Source organism: Anastrepha ludens, chromosome 6 (genome assembly GCF_028408465.1).
Source record: "Anastrepha ludens isolate Willacy chromosome 6, idAnaLude1.1, whole genome shotgun sequence".
Classification (NCBI taxonomy): domain Eukaryota; kingdom Metazoa; phylum Arthropoda; class Insecta; order Diptera; family Tephritidae; genus Anastrepha; species Anastrepha ludens.
The window spans coordinates 111,439,059-111,456,824 of NC_071502.1; the positions used below are offsets into that span (position 1 = coordinate 111,439,059).

A 17,766-nucleotide genomic window follows, 5' to 3' on the forward strand; every position below is an offset into this window, starting at 1 on the left:
AAAGTTCATCGCTTCTTGAACTGCATAACCTCCGCTTGAAACACAGATGCATCCATTCCAAGAGCAAAGTGCAGTTTTTTCCTGTTGGATTCCACGTAGACCCCAGATCCGGAGCCAAAAATTTTCGCTTAAACTGCAAGATGTGCCACGAAATATCAATTACCTATCTTAGTAATAGAAATGGTATAGATTTTTTTATATTGGAATATAAATAAGTTCGAAAGTGGAAAGATGGCCGACGGAACACCAACATTAGTCGTAATTGATTGTGCGAAAAATAAAGCCAGAAGATGTTTTCCCTAAATATGTAAAATTTATCGCAAAGTATCAAAAATAAAATTAGTTTTAGAAATAGTAGTAGATTATGCAAAAATAATAGGTGAAAAGTAAAGGTAGAAAATTTGTTCACTAAATCAGTAAAAATATTTACAAACTATGAAAAATAAAATAAGTAGTAGAAATAGTATTGGACTTTGCCAACTAATAGGCACAAAATAAAAGTAGAAGCATTTTTTCACTATATAAGTAAAATTGATAGCAAAGTATTAGAAATAAAATTAGTAGAAGAAAAAGTAGTAGATTTTTTATAACTAATAGGCGACAGGATATATATAGATGGCGAGTTTTCTACTAAAATAGGAGGACTTATAGGAAAGTAGTAAAAATTAAATTAGTAGTAGAAATAGTAGTAGAGGAGAATGGGGAGTTGTGAGACAGGTTTTGTTTTTGGACCCGTATTACTCAAAATCTTAATATTCTGCATATGTCAACGATGGAATCTTTAGTCAATGAATACTGGAAGCTATTGGTATGGCCTATTTAACAAAACTACAATTTTCCTTAAAATTAAAATTGTATATCACTACATATTATAAAACAAAGTCGCTTTTTCTGTCCCTATGTCCCCTTATACGCTTAAATCTTTAAAACTACGCAACGGATTTTGATGCGGTTTTTTTTAAAGATAGATTGATTGAAGAGGAAGGTTTATATCTATATAATGTGAAGAAATATATAAAGGGGGCGTGGCAATCGGTCAAAATTTGGCAAAAAAACATAATTTTTTTGTTTTCACGGCCATAAATCATAAACGAATCAACCAATTAAAATGAAACTTTCTTAGAGTTTAACTTTGAAATATTTACTTTCGTTCTGCATCAAAAAAAAAATTGATATATTTGTTATTTAACCAAAATTGTTTAAACAAAAGCAGCTCTTTTTCCAAAAAAAGCTGTTTGTGTGTTTGTTCGCTGTCAACCGAGTGAAGCAACAGGCGTTAAACGATAATCTCACCACACCTCATTAATGTTGAATTACATCGTATGGTGACGTATGTATGTATGTATTTACGAATCGCTCGCATTATTTCATTTCGGACGTATGTACATATGTATCTATGTATGTACTGAATTCCATCTAATTATATGCACATACAATTTTACAGCGAAATAAAACGCTATTTTCACGTTCTATATTAGTAAATCGCACATACAGTATGCAAAGTTCGTATTAGTACACCCTCTTACAAAAAAAATTCCCACGTATATTTTCAAATTTACTTTAAAGCAATTGATTTCAATCGTAGTGCGGTATTGCATAATTCATAAAAAAATAGAATAATAACAAAAACTCCGAAACATTTGCATAGAATTGAAAAAAATAGCTTTAGTAGCAGTGTAGCTATTTCTACTGCAGGCAAAATTCGTATTAGTACACTTAGTATGCGTTGAATTTGTAAACAATTTGTTGGTATTTACCTTTATTTTCGAAACGATTCAATGTTTAACCTTGGGCAGTTGCGTTTTAGTAGCCATTTGTTCAAGTTCGCGGAGTTAGCTTGCAATGTCGCCAAAGTCAAACGAAACTAGGAGATTAATAATAAATATGAACAAAAACGGAAAGTCTTTACGCGAAATTGCGAGAACATTGCAGAGAAGTGTGTCTACAATACAAAACTTAGTCAAAATTTTTAGAGACAGTGGAAGGATTGACAAAAAGCTTCGAAATGTGAACAGGGCAAAGCTTGGGCAGAGGCACAAGACTTATTTGAAACGCCTTATGAGAAAAGACCCCACCGTCAGTGGAGTTTCACTAGCTGCAGAACTAGAAAAATACTTTTCTATCAAAGCTACACCTCAAACAGTGCTCAATTATGTAAAAAAAATTGGGATTTAGAAGCAGAACTGCGGTTAGAAAACCGTATGTAAGCTCAGTCACTAGAAGAAAGCGTGTTATATTCGCCAGGCAATATTTAAACAAAAATATGCGGTTTTGGAAAAGGGTAATTTTTTCAGACGAGTGTAAATTTAATATAAAAATGTCCGATGGACGCATAAAAATTTGGAGAGAGTGTAATACTGGCTTTCAAAAACGTAATCTGCAGCCTTCTTTCAAGCACGGTGGTGGTTCTCTGATGGTATGGGGATGTTTCGGGGCAAACGGAGTAGGAAAGTTGCATTTTATTGATGGAATTATGACTGCGAGGCAATATATTGATATTTTAAAAAAGAATCTACGCAAAGGTGCCAAAAAATTGGGTTGCAAAAAAAAATGTATATTCCAACAAGATAACGACCCTAAGCACACGGCGTTGGATAGAAGGTTATGGATTCTTTATAACTGTCCAAATTATCTCAAAACACCACCACAAAGCCCGGATATTAATCCCATAGAAAATGTATGGTCGATTTTCAAAAAGCAGCTGGAACATCATCAAATAAGGAACCGAGAACATTTAAAAAAAGTCCTCAAATCAGAGTGGAAGAAGATTTCTCCAAACCTCACAAAAAAATTGGTGGAATCTATGCCGAAGAGATTGTCTGCTGTTCTAAGGCAACGAGGGTATCCTACAAAATATTAATTTTCTGAACTATTTTTTATTTACTCTTTAAATCATTAAAAATACATGTGTACTAATACGAATTTTGCTTCTGTGAAAAGTGTTCATTTTTTTCTTTCTTATTTTTTTTTTTTGCATTTCAATACACTTTGTGAGCGGTTTTTTTATTTGGCCTTATTTTAGTTAATTATCTATAAAATAAAACGGTTTCAAGCATTTGTTTTAAAATTAATTTGAAAATATACGTGGTTTTTTTATTTATTAGGGGGTGTACTAATACGAATTTTGCATACTGTAATTAAAATACAGTTTTTGAATAGTTTTTATTGATTCGGAGCGCGTTTAGCTTGCTATCGATTCCATACAATAACATTTTTTGTCATTTACTTTTTACGACAACTAATAGCTTATTTTCGAAGCGATTTCAACAAATAGGTACAACATTAATCCTTATCCAATTAAATACCTTAAATACATTGTTGTTTTCATATAGATCTATGTATATGGCTCTTTACAGCATATAATTAAAAACAATATTTTTCAAGATATTACATCAGTAGTTAGTAATTGAGATCTACCGGAAAAATTGCGTTAGCTGTTGCGTCATCCGGCATTGCCGCTACTCCTTTGGAAGGAGGCCGAACCGCACACTCTACATTCAAGCTCCCGCTGAAAATCGCAACCGATGATGATAACAGCGTCTGTAGTGTTTCTAGACAGAGCAATACAGGAAAATTGATGCGTGACTGCTCATTAATAGTCTGGGACGAAGCTACCATGTCAAACAAGACGTCTGTGGAAGCACTGGATAGGTCAATGCGTGATTTGCGCAACAAAAATTCACCTATGGGTGGATGTACAATTCTGTTCTCAGGAGATTTCCGTCAAATCCTACCAGTTGTGACTCGAGGAACACGTGCTGACGAAATAAATGCTTCGCTAAAAAGATCCCACCTTTGGTCGCATGTCAATAAATTAGATCTTAAAACTAATATGAGGGTTTCGTCATCTTCACGTGAGAACAGGCTATTTCCAGAGATCCTGCTAAAAGTTGGCAATGGAGAATTAACACAAAGTGAGGGAAGGATTAACCTAGAAAACCTTTGTGTTTTGATAGACAACATCCAAGAGTTAGTCAACAATGTCTATCCTGACATTGATTTGATAACATAAGTTATAAGACAATATATTGGTTTAAAGAAAGAGCTATTCTGTCACCAACTAACGAACAAGTAGATAAAGTAAAGAACTTGATTATTTCAAAGATTGATGCGCCGACGAAAATATACTACTCGGTCGATGCTGTTCTCGATTTGGAAGAAGCTGTTCAATTTCCTACAGAATTTCTAAATTCTTTGAACCCGTCCGTCTGGACTCCCTCCTCACAAAATGGAGCTGAAAATAGGTTGTCCTGTAATTTTATTAAGAAACCTAAGTCCACCTAAACTTTGCAATGGCACGCGTTTGCTGGTAAAATCACTGAAAACTTTCATAATAGAGTGCACAATACTCACAGGATGTGGTACCGGAGAAGATGTATTGATTCCCCGAATCCCTCTGATACCATCGGATCTACCATTCCAATTTAAACGCTTACAATTTCCGGTAAAGACATCTTTTGCAATGACCATTAATAAATCTCAGGGTCAAACCTCCAACGTTGCAGGCTTAGATTTGAGTGTTGACTGTTTTTCACATGGCCAACTGTATGTCGCTCTTTCAAGAGTAACCTCTAGAGAAAACATGTTTGTATTGTCTAATGACAAGAAGGCTATGAACGTTGTATATAAGGACATTCTGTAATATAGTAATTGTTGTAAAAATAAAATAAATACATGTAAAAATGCAAAAAGTTAATATGCAAAAATGTAAGGTATGAATTTAGATATCCCAAAGATAGCAGGAAATCTTCATGCTATAAAGAAAGGGGAATTGTTTTACTCCAAATTTAACGCGGGCGGGCCACGGGCAGTAATGAATAAGCCAAAACTACTGGATCGATTTTAATCATTTTTTCAGTGAGTGACATAGGGTATATTTTATACCCGTGCGAAGCAGGGCGGGTTGCTAGTAATAATATAAAATATAATACAAAATACAAAAATGTGGGGAGTTGTGAGACACCATGGTTTAAATCAATAAAAATGACTTATTTTAGTTGTTAGTTCTTTATTAAGATGAAAAATAAAAAAGAAAGACAATTGTTATAAAAAAGTGTATAAAAAATGCAATGCCATCAATCTGATGATTCGCAGTGAGAACATGTATAATAACCAGTTCGTAAATTGGCACACTTTAGGTGTACAGCTCGATCGCATACATTGCAATGAATGGAGTTGTTTCTGCTTAACTTAAAACAATAAAAACTCAAATTTAACCAAAAATTTCATGATATATATACAAACAATGCATGAATGTCGCGAGGTACTTATGAAAGATGCGTTAAAACGTCGAAAAAAACAGTGTCTCAGAACTCACCACATTTGTTGTCTTACAACTCCCCAAATCGTTTTTTTTAATATATAAATGGCCGCGTAGTCATAAACACATCGAACGTTCATGCCCAAGTGAATGTGTAAATTCAAAGCTAATAGGACAATTAATAATTTGTATATATTAACATTTGCAATTTGCTTCAACAACTGATCGAATGTATTGCAAAACAAATGATGAAAAAAACTTACCGAGAAATTCCAAAACACAGTAACTGGAGAGACGCGTCGAATGCGTGTAAATATGACCAATGCTAGCTGAAAAGTGAGATCGCATCAAGAACACTTGTTGACACTTAAAATCGAATGTAAACAAATGAATAATGCCGAAAGGTAACAATGTCTCACAACTCCCTGTGTCTCACAACTCCACATTTTCCCATAGATTTTTCAAGATTAATAGGTGCTGAAGTTAGAAGAAGAAATTTGGGAGAATTATTCACTGAAATAAAGGAATTTATTGAAAAGTATTAAATACAAAATTAGTAGTAGAATTAGCAGTAGATTTTGAATAACTTACATATATACGCCAAATACATGTAGATGACGATTTTTTCACAAAAACAAAGGAACGTATTGCAAGGTAATAATAATATAATTAGTAGTAGTAATAGCAGTAGATTTTGCACAACTAATACACGTCAAATGAATCTAGATGACGAGTTTTCTACTAAAATAAGAGCACTTATTGCAAAGTAGTAAAAATTAAAATAGTAGCAAAAATATAATAGTAGTAGGTTGTGCACAACTAATAGGAGCCAAATAAATGTAGACAACGATTTTTCCACTTAAACCAAAGAACTTATTACAAAGCATCAAAAATAAAATTAGTAGTAGAAATAGTAGTAGATTTTGCACAACTACTACACGTTAAATGAATGTAAAAGACGAGTTTTCTACTAAAATAAAAACAGTTATTGCAAAGTAGTAAACATTAAAATAGTAGCAAAAATAAAATAGTAGTAGATTGTGCACAACTAATAGTAGCCAAATAAATGTAGACAACGATTTTTCCGCTTAAACCAAAGAAGTTATTACAAAGTGTCAAAAGTAAAATTAGTAGTAGAAATAGTAGTAGATTTTTACAATTAATAGTAGCGTCTAGAATGAATTTAATAATAATAGTAGCGAACTTAGATGAAGACTATTTCACTAAAACAAAGGAATATAACGCAAAGTACTAGAAATAAAAGTAGTAGTAGAAATAGTAGTAGATTTTTATAATTCTAGAGGCGCCGAATAAATGTAGGAAACAATTTTTCCGCTTAAACCAAAGAACTTATTACAAAGTGTCAAAAATAAAATTAGTAGTAGAAAAAGTAGTAAATTTTTCACAATTAATAGACGCTACATGAACTTAGATGACGATTATTTCACTAAAACAAGAGAATTTATTGCAAGATAGTAAAAATAAAATTAGTAGCAGAAATGGTTCTTTTTCGTAATTTTTTTTTGTAAAATGTTTTACCTTCAAAAAAAATTCAACTTGAAAATCAACGAGAGCCACACAAGCACAATATTTATTAAAATCATGTTGTATCTATTTTCCTAATAAGAATTCGAGTAGTACTGAATACTGAGCAAAATATATTTTAAGACATCATTCATCACTCTTCGAACTGCATAGCAATAAATTTTCCATTCATATTTTGAGCTAGGAGATCTTTTTTATACGTTTATTACTTTTTTTCTTTTGTATATACGAACAGCTAAATAAATTTATATTTTGCTTCTTTTCATCCTTCCAGGTCCCCCAAACGGGCGATGGTTTCCTAAACTTTACATCGATACTGCACGAGCATTCTGGCTGGTATAAATGCACGTCACGACATTTGAACTTTCAATACTCATCGATTGGCTACTATTTGAGTGTGAGATGTGAGTACGCAAGAATTGAAATTTCTTAGTATAAAAGCTCATATTTACATATTCATATCTGAGGAACTAAATCATATTTGAATAAGTTTTTTATGTAGTATATATAACCACAGAAATTGAAAGATGTTGAAGAGCATTTTAAAATAAGGGAAGAAAAATTGATATTTGCGCACATGCAGCCAGATGAAATAACAAAAATGATATAAATATTCATGATTCTTTTTGCGTAGGCATGAGAGTATATGCTTTAGTTCTTATGTGGGCACATGTACACATGTGCATATGTGCATATGTATAGACATACACTTATATTATATATGTATGAATGTGTGCATGTCTGCTTCTAAACGACATGAATACTCGAGTTTTGCTTCAACAAAATGGTTTCAAATATTCATATTAGACTATGGCTGTTAACAAATTTTCCACGCTTAACCAACACAATACAGCCCTGCTTAGCTTCGGAAAAAATAACACTAAGTTCCAACCACCAAGATGCCATTTTACTCACGTAAGCCAAAAAAAAAGAATGAAAACCTATCATTACGCAGTTATAAACAAATTAGCGCGAATGCGTGAAATTGCCTATGCAAAATTTGCAAAAATTCGAAATGACAAAAAATTGGCGAAAATTGACAAAACTTGCGCCTAAGTAGTCTGCAGTCAGCTGCAGTACAAAAATAAAAAAATATAAAAACCAGAAAAGAGGAAAAAGGAAACATACTGAGAAACATAAAAGTTCAAACCCTCCAAAAAAGTGCTTAGATAAGTACAAAATGAGGCAGGCAGCGTAAAAGTAGCAATTGAATGGATGTGGCGATTCTCTGAGCTGTGTTACCGTAAACAGCTATGGAGGCACTGGCAAAATTCTTATAGCGGAAATGGCTCTGCTAGAAATGGCAATTTTTGGGGTGAAGTAGTAGATTTCATGACAGGAGTAGCAGGAATAGGTTTGATGACAGAAAGAGTAGGCTTTAAGCAGAAGGCAGGATGCCAGCTAAAAAAATTTGGCTATAAAAAATTTGTAGCAGCATTTCAAGCAGCGTTGCTATGTACTTCTTTTTTTTCAATAACATATGGAACATATTGCCAACAAAACCATTTATTTTTTATGTTATTGGCAAATCAAACTGGCTGTGCTAATAGGCGAAAATGCGAATTCGAAGGCCAAAATTTGATGTTGCAAAAATATATAAAAACGAGATGAGAAATGCAGAAGAGGGCAAACTCTTTATGGCGTTTGGTTGGAAATACTTTCACTTGCATGCTCCACTCTAATCGATAGGGGTATATCTCTGCCAGCATATTGGTGGTAAATATCGAGATTTGTTTGTGCGAACGAATATTTGCACGCACGTCATTTCACGCAGTCTATGCCGCAGATGTCGCCAAGAGAGGGCGCAAGTGGCTTACAATTTTTTTTGTAGTGGAATGGTTGAATTGCCTTGCGCGCTAGCTATAAATATGGTATATATATGAGTATGCGGGCGTTTATGGAGAATGAAATGGAAATGGTGTCAGAAGTAGCGGATAAACGAGGTTATAAAAATATAACCTCTAGGGCAGTGGTTCTCAAGAAGGGGCTAACTTTTTGTCCTTATTGTTAAATAGAAAAAAACAGAGAAAAAATTGTTGAAAATTCTGCAAAACTTCCGATCATTCCGTACAATCATTCAAAATTCTTGTCGATTGCTTCCAATTTCGAAAATTATCTGGAGTCAAAAGGCATAATTTTTTATTGTAAGTTTTTGAATATAGGTACTACTCGTATATGGGACTTTTACGGCCAAAAAATGTTCAAGAAACTTCGAGTCAGAGAGGCTTTTGTCTTGTATTTTGTGATTGTTTTACATCCAATTTCCAACCTATTGTCAAAAATTGTACATGGTTGGAAACCCTTGAGTCTTACCTAACGCACAATGAAAGTTTTAGCGAAATCAGAGCAAAATTGAGGGACTTATGGGACTTTTACGGAAACTTTTAAGGAAACTTCGAGTTAGAGAGGCTTTTTTCTTCCATTTTGTTGTTGTTTTACATGCAATTTCCAACCGATTGTCCAAAATTGTACATGGTTGGAAAGCCTTGAGTCTTACCTAACGCACAATGAAAGTTCTAGCGAAATCAGAGCAAAATTGAGGGACTTACTATATTCAAATGTTGTTTGATTATTTTGAACTATTTCAAAGAACAAAAAATTAATTTATTTTATGGAACAACAGAAAATAAAAAGAAAAAATTATCAGATCTGCAAAGCCTCATAAAATTTTGTATGATAACATTAAAATGCAGAGTTTCTTTGTCAGCAAAAAGGTTAACTATTTTATTTAGATAAATTTTAAATATTATGAAAAAAATATTCTGTAAGTCATCAGAAATCATTGAGTAATCCACTTAAGAAAACCAATTGTTCCAAATTGCTTTAAAATACTGTCAGCGCCAAAAGTAATATTGACAAGTTATGACTCCTTATGACTTTTTTCTTTCTTTCTTTTTTGCTTTGAACAGCAAAGTTTAAAATTTGCTACGGAGTCTATCGAAATTCAGAAAATTTTCTTCAAAATTTAAATTTTTTTAGTCAAATATCAAACTGTTTGGTCAAAATTTTTAGCAAAATTCTGACTTTCTGCCAAAGCTTTTTAAAAAAATTTTTTAGAAATATGTTTTAGTAAAACTTTAAGAAAAATGTACCTATCAAAACTCAAAAAATTTTTGGAAAAATTATGGGGTATAGCCCATAAAGTTTGAGTATCATTTTCTTAATGAAAATTTTAAACGTTTGAGGGAAAATTAAAAAAAAAAAAATTATTGGGATGCATTTTTATAGACCATAAAGTTTTAGTATAATTTATTTTATGAAAATAAAGGGGGGTTAATTTTTAAGGGCCGGTGATAATTTTGAATAAAATACAATTTTTTTAGGAAATAACTGTCATTTCTCTTTATTATGATAATATTAGTATGGCTCAATTACGTATGGAACACCTCCATCCGATTGTCCAAATTTTCGATGACGCTGAGGCATAATTGAGGTTCTATGCCGTTAATGTGCCGAATTATCTCATCCCTTAACTCTTGAATTGTTGCTGGCTTATCGACGTACACCTTTTCTTTCAAATAACCCCAAAGAAAGAAGTCCAACAGTGTCAAATCACATGATCTTCGCGGCCAATTGACATCGCCGCGACGTGAAATTATTCGGCCATCAAATTTTTCGCGCAAAAGAGCCATTGTTTCGTTAGCTGTGTGACAAGTGGCACCGTCCTGTTGAAATCACATATCGTCTACATCCATATCTTCCAATTCGGGCCATAAAAAGTTCGTTATCATCTCACGGTAGCGAACACTATTCACAGTAACTGCCTGACCGACCTCATTTTGGAAAAAATACGGCCCAATGATGCCGCCGGCCCATAAACCGCACCAAACAGTCACTCTTTGTGGGTGCATTGGTTTTTCGGCAATCACTTTTGGATTATCATTCGCCCAAATGCGGCAATTCTCCTTATTGACGAATCCACTGAGGTGAAAATGTGCCCCATCACTGAAGATGAAGTGTGCGACATGCATTTTAATTTGAACGCCCGTTTTCATAATAAGCCTGAATAAATTTAACGCGTTGTTCGATTGTGTATCTTTACATGGTTCAAATTGAATTAGTCTGAAATTAGAAAATGTCAATCAAAATACAGAAAGAGCTTAACGTTTAGGTGTGGTTCACATTCAATATCGGCCTTTAAAATTTAACTACTGCTTTATATACTAAATATATTAGATTTTTTAAATTTTTAGTCAATATTGTTCATTGAAACCTTTTATTCAAAATTTTTAGAAAAAGGTGTATAAAACTGCATACACAGAATTATTTTTTGAAATTTTTTTAAGTTCGAAATTTTTGCATTATTTGCTTTTTTGGAAATTTTTGTATTAAAATTTGTTGGAATTTCTCAGAGGGTTCGAATTTTTTAGGACTAGAACTCAAAAATTTTTCAGAAAATTTCTATTTTTTAGAATAAGAATACTTAAAATTTTGTTTCACAATGGGCTTTAACATTCTTTTATTAGAGTTTTTGGAGAGCTAGAATTTTTTTAGAATTAGAAATTTTGGAAACTTTCAGAGAATTAAGTTTTTTTAGAATTAGAATTTTTAGAAATTTTTTCACAAGGGGCTATGGAGTAAATAAGCCGCATAGAATTTTTGCAGCTGGCTTTAAAATTTTTAGATAATTAATTCTTGCCGCAAAAGAAAAGAAATTTCATGAATTGAAATTTTTTTAACTCATCTTTCTCAGAAAAATACTATTTTTATAAAAAAGCTGTGCAGCTTTAGAAAATTATTTTATTATTCTGGAAAAGTACTTATCATGTGCAAAGTACTCTCAAAAATTCTGGCTACGAGTTTGAAAATCAGTGACAGACGCCGATTTTTTTTTGAAAATTTTTGAATTACAATTAAAATTAATGCGGCCACCGTAGCCGAATCGGTTGGTGCGTGATTGCCATGCGAAGCTTGTAGGTTCGTAGGTTCGAGTACCCGTGAAACACCAAAATTAAGAAAACGTTTTTTTGGTAATAGCTGTCCCCCCTCGGCAGGCAATGGCAAACCTCCGAGTGTATTTCTGCCGTGAAAAAGCGCCTCATAAAAATATCTGCCATTCGGAGCCAACGTTAAACTGTAGGTCCGTCCATTTCGTCAACAGCAAGATTTTTTTTTGTATAAAAGAAATCACTCCTGCTGAAATTTTAATATATTTCGAAATTTTTTAAAATTGAATTTCTCACAAAAAAACTTATTTTCCAAAACAAAAACGTTCATTCCAAAACAAAAGCATTGAGCAGTCCTCTAACAAAAAATTCTTTCTGGCAACTTAAAATTATATTATTTGTGGTTAATGGGACAACCTTTAACTAATTTTAGATTCAGAAAATATCGTAAAAATGTTTCGAAATTAATAGTTTTCACACTGGCCTGCAAAGTGGAACCACCAAAGCAGTCGATTTCGACATTTTCTAAAAAAAAACAGTACTACCTTTGCAACGGTCGTATTAAGGCCTCGACCAAACAAGTCTCCCATCTATGGTTGTTATTTTGCAGAAAATATTCTCGCTTAATTGTTTGCCTGAAACTTATTTGCATTTCATTATTTCCAGTCAAAATACCGCTAGCAAACTTAAACATTTTTTTATTGCTGCACTGCGCTTAAGCTTCTCTAAACGCAACGAAAAATCCTTAAAACTCGCAAACTCGCCCTAAGCAAATATAATAAAATCTTTAGTTGTCTACCTCGTTCAATGTAAAAACAGAAAGAAGCTCAGAAAAAAAACCATAATTAAATTCCGTTCCAAAATTAAATTCCCGGCTGCGTTTCTGCCACAAAAGCATAGCGAAAGTCCACCAATTTCCCCTACATTTCTTTATTCCAATTCAGTGACCTAATCCAAAACGCAATTATCCACAGATAAAATCAAGATATGAAAATGCGTACAGAGCATAAGCTCCCCTATTTCGTCGTTGCCAATTTCTATGCTTGATTTGCAGCAAAAACTTTCAAAACTTTGAAATTTTCCATAGACAAACACACACACACACACAAATATCAAAAATTCCTTCTTTCATAGCGCTTCAGATGTTGTTATTGATGTTCTTGGTAGTAACACACAGATGTAGGTACAAATGCTTATGCCGTCCATGTACGTGTGCGTGTGTGTGTGTGTACGCTGCTTTCAATTTGTAATTTTTATTTTCTATGAACTTGTTTTCCATTTATCTATCAAGCAGCTATTTGTTATCCAAACGCTTGTAGCTTGTCAAAATTTCAAATTAAAATCAAATTGCAATTTATCAGATTAGGTATAGAGTACCGTTAGTAGCCGCCTGCAACTTTTTTATTTTATTGTTTTCACTTTTGCTTGCTTTGTTGAACTTTTTGACGGCTGCGTCAGAGCGTAGTTGACCAACACAGTAGAGGGTCTTTTTTGAGAGCTACTGGCCTTTTATTCTTTCAAGCGGAACACAGAAAAATGTATGAAATCGCTTTATTGCTTTGGCTTTGTTATTACGATTAATAACTTTTAAGGTCTATGAATAATTTCAAACCATTTCTTATGAGGATTAATCCGGCACTCTTCAACCTCTCCTAGCTAATATAATAACTCACCAAATGTAGGTTTACAAGTCAGCAATCGCAATTTGCAGTAGTTTATCGACATACAGTCAAGGAGTGGTCCTAACCGCATAAAAAGCAGTCCAAACCGGTTTGCATGTATATAACTTGAATTGGATTTTTAATTAAGAGGTCTATGCCTCGAGTTAGTATGACCTCCAACAATAAAATGATGAAGTCTCACGCACTTTTTGATGTGTTTCACCGCCTTGCTGGAACTGTTTCGCACTAAGACGATTGATATTGAAGAGAGAGGGAAACACACAGAGTGGGAAATAATTTGGTCTTTAAGTGTAGTTTGCTTTTTTATATTTACATTCAAAAATTTCGAAAACAAATTTCACTTCTCTACACTGATCTTAAAGCTATCAGAAATAATTTTTGAGAGTATTTCATAATTAATGGTTTTAAGAATTATAAGCAAATTTCTCTTAAGCTTCACAGCTTTTTTTTTATAAACATAATTTTTTTTTTTTTTCAGAAATTTGAGATAAAGCTCTATAAACGCATTTGCCCCAACCACATCACACAGTGACACTTTCGTAATGAAATAGGATTTTGAAGTCTCATGAGAATTGTTGGTTAGAGTTGTGATTAATCCAGAATCCAACTAGCGCTTCCGCACCATTTTGTTCTTATGAGGATTACTCCCACATAAATTTTGTAAAATCTGAAGTCTCATTTCCACCAAACCTAGACTTCTTCTTCTTCATAATCGGTGCGATAGCCGCTTACGCGATTTTGGCCGAGTTTAACACAGCACGCCGGTCGTTTCTTTCTCATGCTAACCGGCGCCAGTTAGACGCACCAAGTGAAGCAAAGTCCGTCACCTGATCTTTACAACGCAGAGGAGGACTTCCTCTTCCTCTGCTACCACCAGCTGGTACTGCAACGAATATTTTCAGAGCCGGAGCGTTTGTATCCATTCGGACGACACAACGCAGCCCACGGAGCCACTGGATCCTTATTCGCTGCGCTATATCTATGGCGTTGTACAGCCCATACCAAACGGTGACTCCTGCAGAATATACATAACGAGGTCACGGAATTCTTGTGAAAGTTACTTTCATATCCAGTTTGTCATGTTTTCTCATTCACATTGCCAATAAACCACAGAGAAGCTCGAATTCGCGCTGATTTTCAACTCCATACTGATTATATGCGAGCGATAGCGGCTTAGTTGCTAAACTTTGTTTCATCTAAAATGGGTGCAGCCGACCTTTACTCGAAACTCTTCTCATAAAAGACGTTCAGTGGCCGTGTTGGGCATGACGTTAAATTAATAAATTTGGGTTCTTGGGCAGGCTCACTTCAATAGAGTCTTTAGATTTGATTGTGCGTACGGTCAGAGCTCAAACAAATAAACCAATGATCGGATACAGAGTTAAAATGTGGCACAATTCGAGATTTGATTAAAGAACATACAATACCCACTTCAATTTGGAGCATCATTTACACCGTCTTGTGGCCAGGCTCTTCTCTGATCACTACCTATTGAAGGGACATTCCAGTTGAGTAGGTTTTCTAGCTAAGAATTAGTGCCCCAGTTTTCAAGAGGACGTGGAAATCGAAAGCTCAGAAGACTACCTTTATCACTTCGCTGGTCTAACGGGAGCACAGTGGCTATGGGTGGACCTGAGTTGAACTAGCAGTCATTAACTCCTTCGCTTAAGTAAGCGAGCAATCCGCTTTTACTTCCGCGAAGTGGTGTGATATCGAACTAATTTCATAAAAGATCCTCTACCAATGCGAAATGTGGCTAAGTATACCACATTTCTAAATATGGACGAGAGTAATCTCACTTACAATCTTATATTACTTGATCAACTTATTTCTCTGCTACTCATTTTTAAAGTCCGAAACGTTCAAAAAAAGCACCCAATACAACTTCGAACACACGTGTAGAGTGAGAAAGAGAGCTGCTAAGTGTCAGCCGTCCTGGGCTTGTCCGCTAATCGCTGTGAAAGAACAACTGTTTGTTTAACTTGGCTTCCTTTGGTTCAGCACTGTTGTTTATGCTTGTGGCTGTTTTGAAAACTTTTCGAAATTCCCCAACTGCGGATGTACATACGCATTGCTGGTTGGTTGTTTCGGAGACTTTGATGCGCTGTTGATGAAATTGCTTAAATTCGAATTTTCAAATTCGCTAAACGTAGCACGTGGTAGGTATGTCTGTAAATAGAAAATTAAATGTTAAAAAAAAACAACAGTAATAAAGAAATTTTGCAATGTTGGGTTATCGGCTTTAAGTTTCTTTCTTTAGCTGACAGCAAATCCGGTCATTGTTCTTTGTTCAATTGATTTAAGGGGACCCGGTGATATAGAAATTTCAAAAAATCGGTTTTTTGTTTGTTCAATATTTCGAAAGTATAGTATCTTAAGAATATACTGTGAAATTTTCATGCGGAAATTCCCAATACTATACCTTCTACAGCCCATTAACTGGGAAGAGAGTGGTCCACGCGCTACCTTACCTCAAACTTTAAACTCGTTTATCTCGAAAAGACTTTATTCGGCCCGTGTTGTCAAAAAAAAAAACTATTCAACAGCATCAATGGCTATCGCTCGTACTAGAATCATATTATTATTTAATTTATTTCGTACTTTTTTATTAAAAACTGAAAAAATCCCAATTTATAGAGTGTGAAATTCAAAACCGCCCCCTTTTGTCAATTATGTTTTTTTTTTATTCTAGTACGGGACATATCTACAATCATACTAATTAACCATTTTTTTTGGTTTTTGTTTTTCAGATAAATAGAAGAGCCAAAATGGACCACACCGTCCAGGTCCAATTTTTCGGGGGGGTCAGGTTAGGTTAGGTTACGTTAGCCTGGTTGGCAATAAGCCACGCATAGACCTTTTGGTCCCTAGCGATACCAGATGGAGACCCACCTCTTTGAATACCGAAAGTAGACATCATGTAGGGTGTCAGCGCTTTTGGCGAATCTAAGCAGCGCTGGGAGATCCGCTTTTGAGACGTCCTCCAGACCCTCAAACCCACGCGTTTTCAATAATGCCGGACAAACGCACAGAAGGTGTTCTAAAGTTTCCTCAATATCCTCTCTGCATTTCCTGCATGTGAAGCCAATAGATTATGACCTGTTAGCATACCTGTGATAGTTCTGCAGTCCTTTCGCGAGGGCGTAAGTACGAATTGATTCAGTTTTTTGTCGTTAATTCTACACATGACTTTTGCTGTTTTGCATATGGTGAAATTAGTCCACCTAGCGTCCACTCGCCTTTTCATGTGGTCGTCCATTTCATTGTATATTGTGTTTAGCGGTTTTGGTATGTCGTTCTCTTGTTCAAAAGGTAGTCTAACAGTACTTTTTGCTATCTGATCTACTATTTCGTTCTCCACAATGCCTTTGTGACCAGGCACCCAATAGATATGCAGCCTACTGTTTGCGGCTAGCCTTTCTATGGCCTCCCTGCTCTGTCGAACATTTTTGTACTTAATACAATATGAGCTTATTGCTTTTATTGCTGCTTGACTGTCCACGAATATATTAATTGTTGAGTTCTTTCTTGTTCTGTTCCACACAGCAAAAACTTCCGCTTGGAAAACACTGCTGTGGTCTGGGAGCTTGATAGGCTGCTTTATCCCATGTTTTGAGCAGTAAATGCCCGCTCCCACTCCGTCTGGAGTTTTCGAGCCGTCTGTATAGATGTGAAAGGTTCTATGGCCAGGTTTCATGCCTTTCTGCCATCCCTCCGGCTAGCCTTTCTATGGCCTCCCTGCTCCGTCGAACATTTTTGCACTTAATACAATATGAGCTTATTGCTCTTATTGCTGCTTGACTATCCACGTATATATTAATTGTTGAGTTCTTTCTTGTTTTAGTGTAGGCTAGCTCCGCTGCCTTCCCCACAGCAAAAGCTTCCGCTTGGAAAATACTGCTGTGGTCTGGCAGCTTGATAGACTGCCTTATTCCTAGTTTTGAGCAGTAAATACCCGCTCCCACTCCGTCTGGAGTTTTCGAGCCGTCTGTATAGATGTGAAAGGTTCTATGGCCAGGTTTCATGCCTTTGTGCCATCCCTCCTCTCTCTTTGGGAGGGTCAACTTCAGCGCCATTTTTAAAATTATTAAAATAAAAAAAATTTTTTCGGCGTCATTTTTTAAATTATTAAAATTAAATTTTTTTCCAGCGCCATATTTAAAATTATTAAAATTAGAATTTTTTTTTATGTAAAAGAAGGTAAATAAAAAGCCTAAAAAATTGTAATATCGTTTCACATTTTTTTTATTGTAAAAAAAAACTCCTGAAAATATCCTAAATTTTCGCGCTCTAGACTACCCCTTAAGCAATTTGTATGTGTTCAGATTACTAAACTGTGATAAGGATCTTAATTAAGACTGCTATGAGTTTATTTTTTAAAGAGAGAATCAGT

At 34.6% G+C, this 17,766-nt stretch overlaps 1 protein-coding gene across 1 annotated transcript in view; it reads left to right on the forward strand.

The window, feature by feature from the left end:
- LOC128867236 (uncharacterized) overlaps window positions 1-17,766 on the forward strand; it is a 219,085-nt gene that overhangs the window by 92,787 nt on the left and 108,532 nt on the right. The window contains exon 7 of the mRNA XM_054108338.1: window positions 7,080-7,209. Coding sequence (XP_053964313.1) covers window positions 7,080-7,209 — 130 coding nt within the window. The remainder of the gene's footprint in view (window positions 1-7,079; window positions 7,210-17,766) is intronic.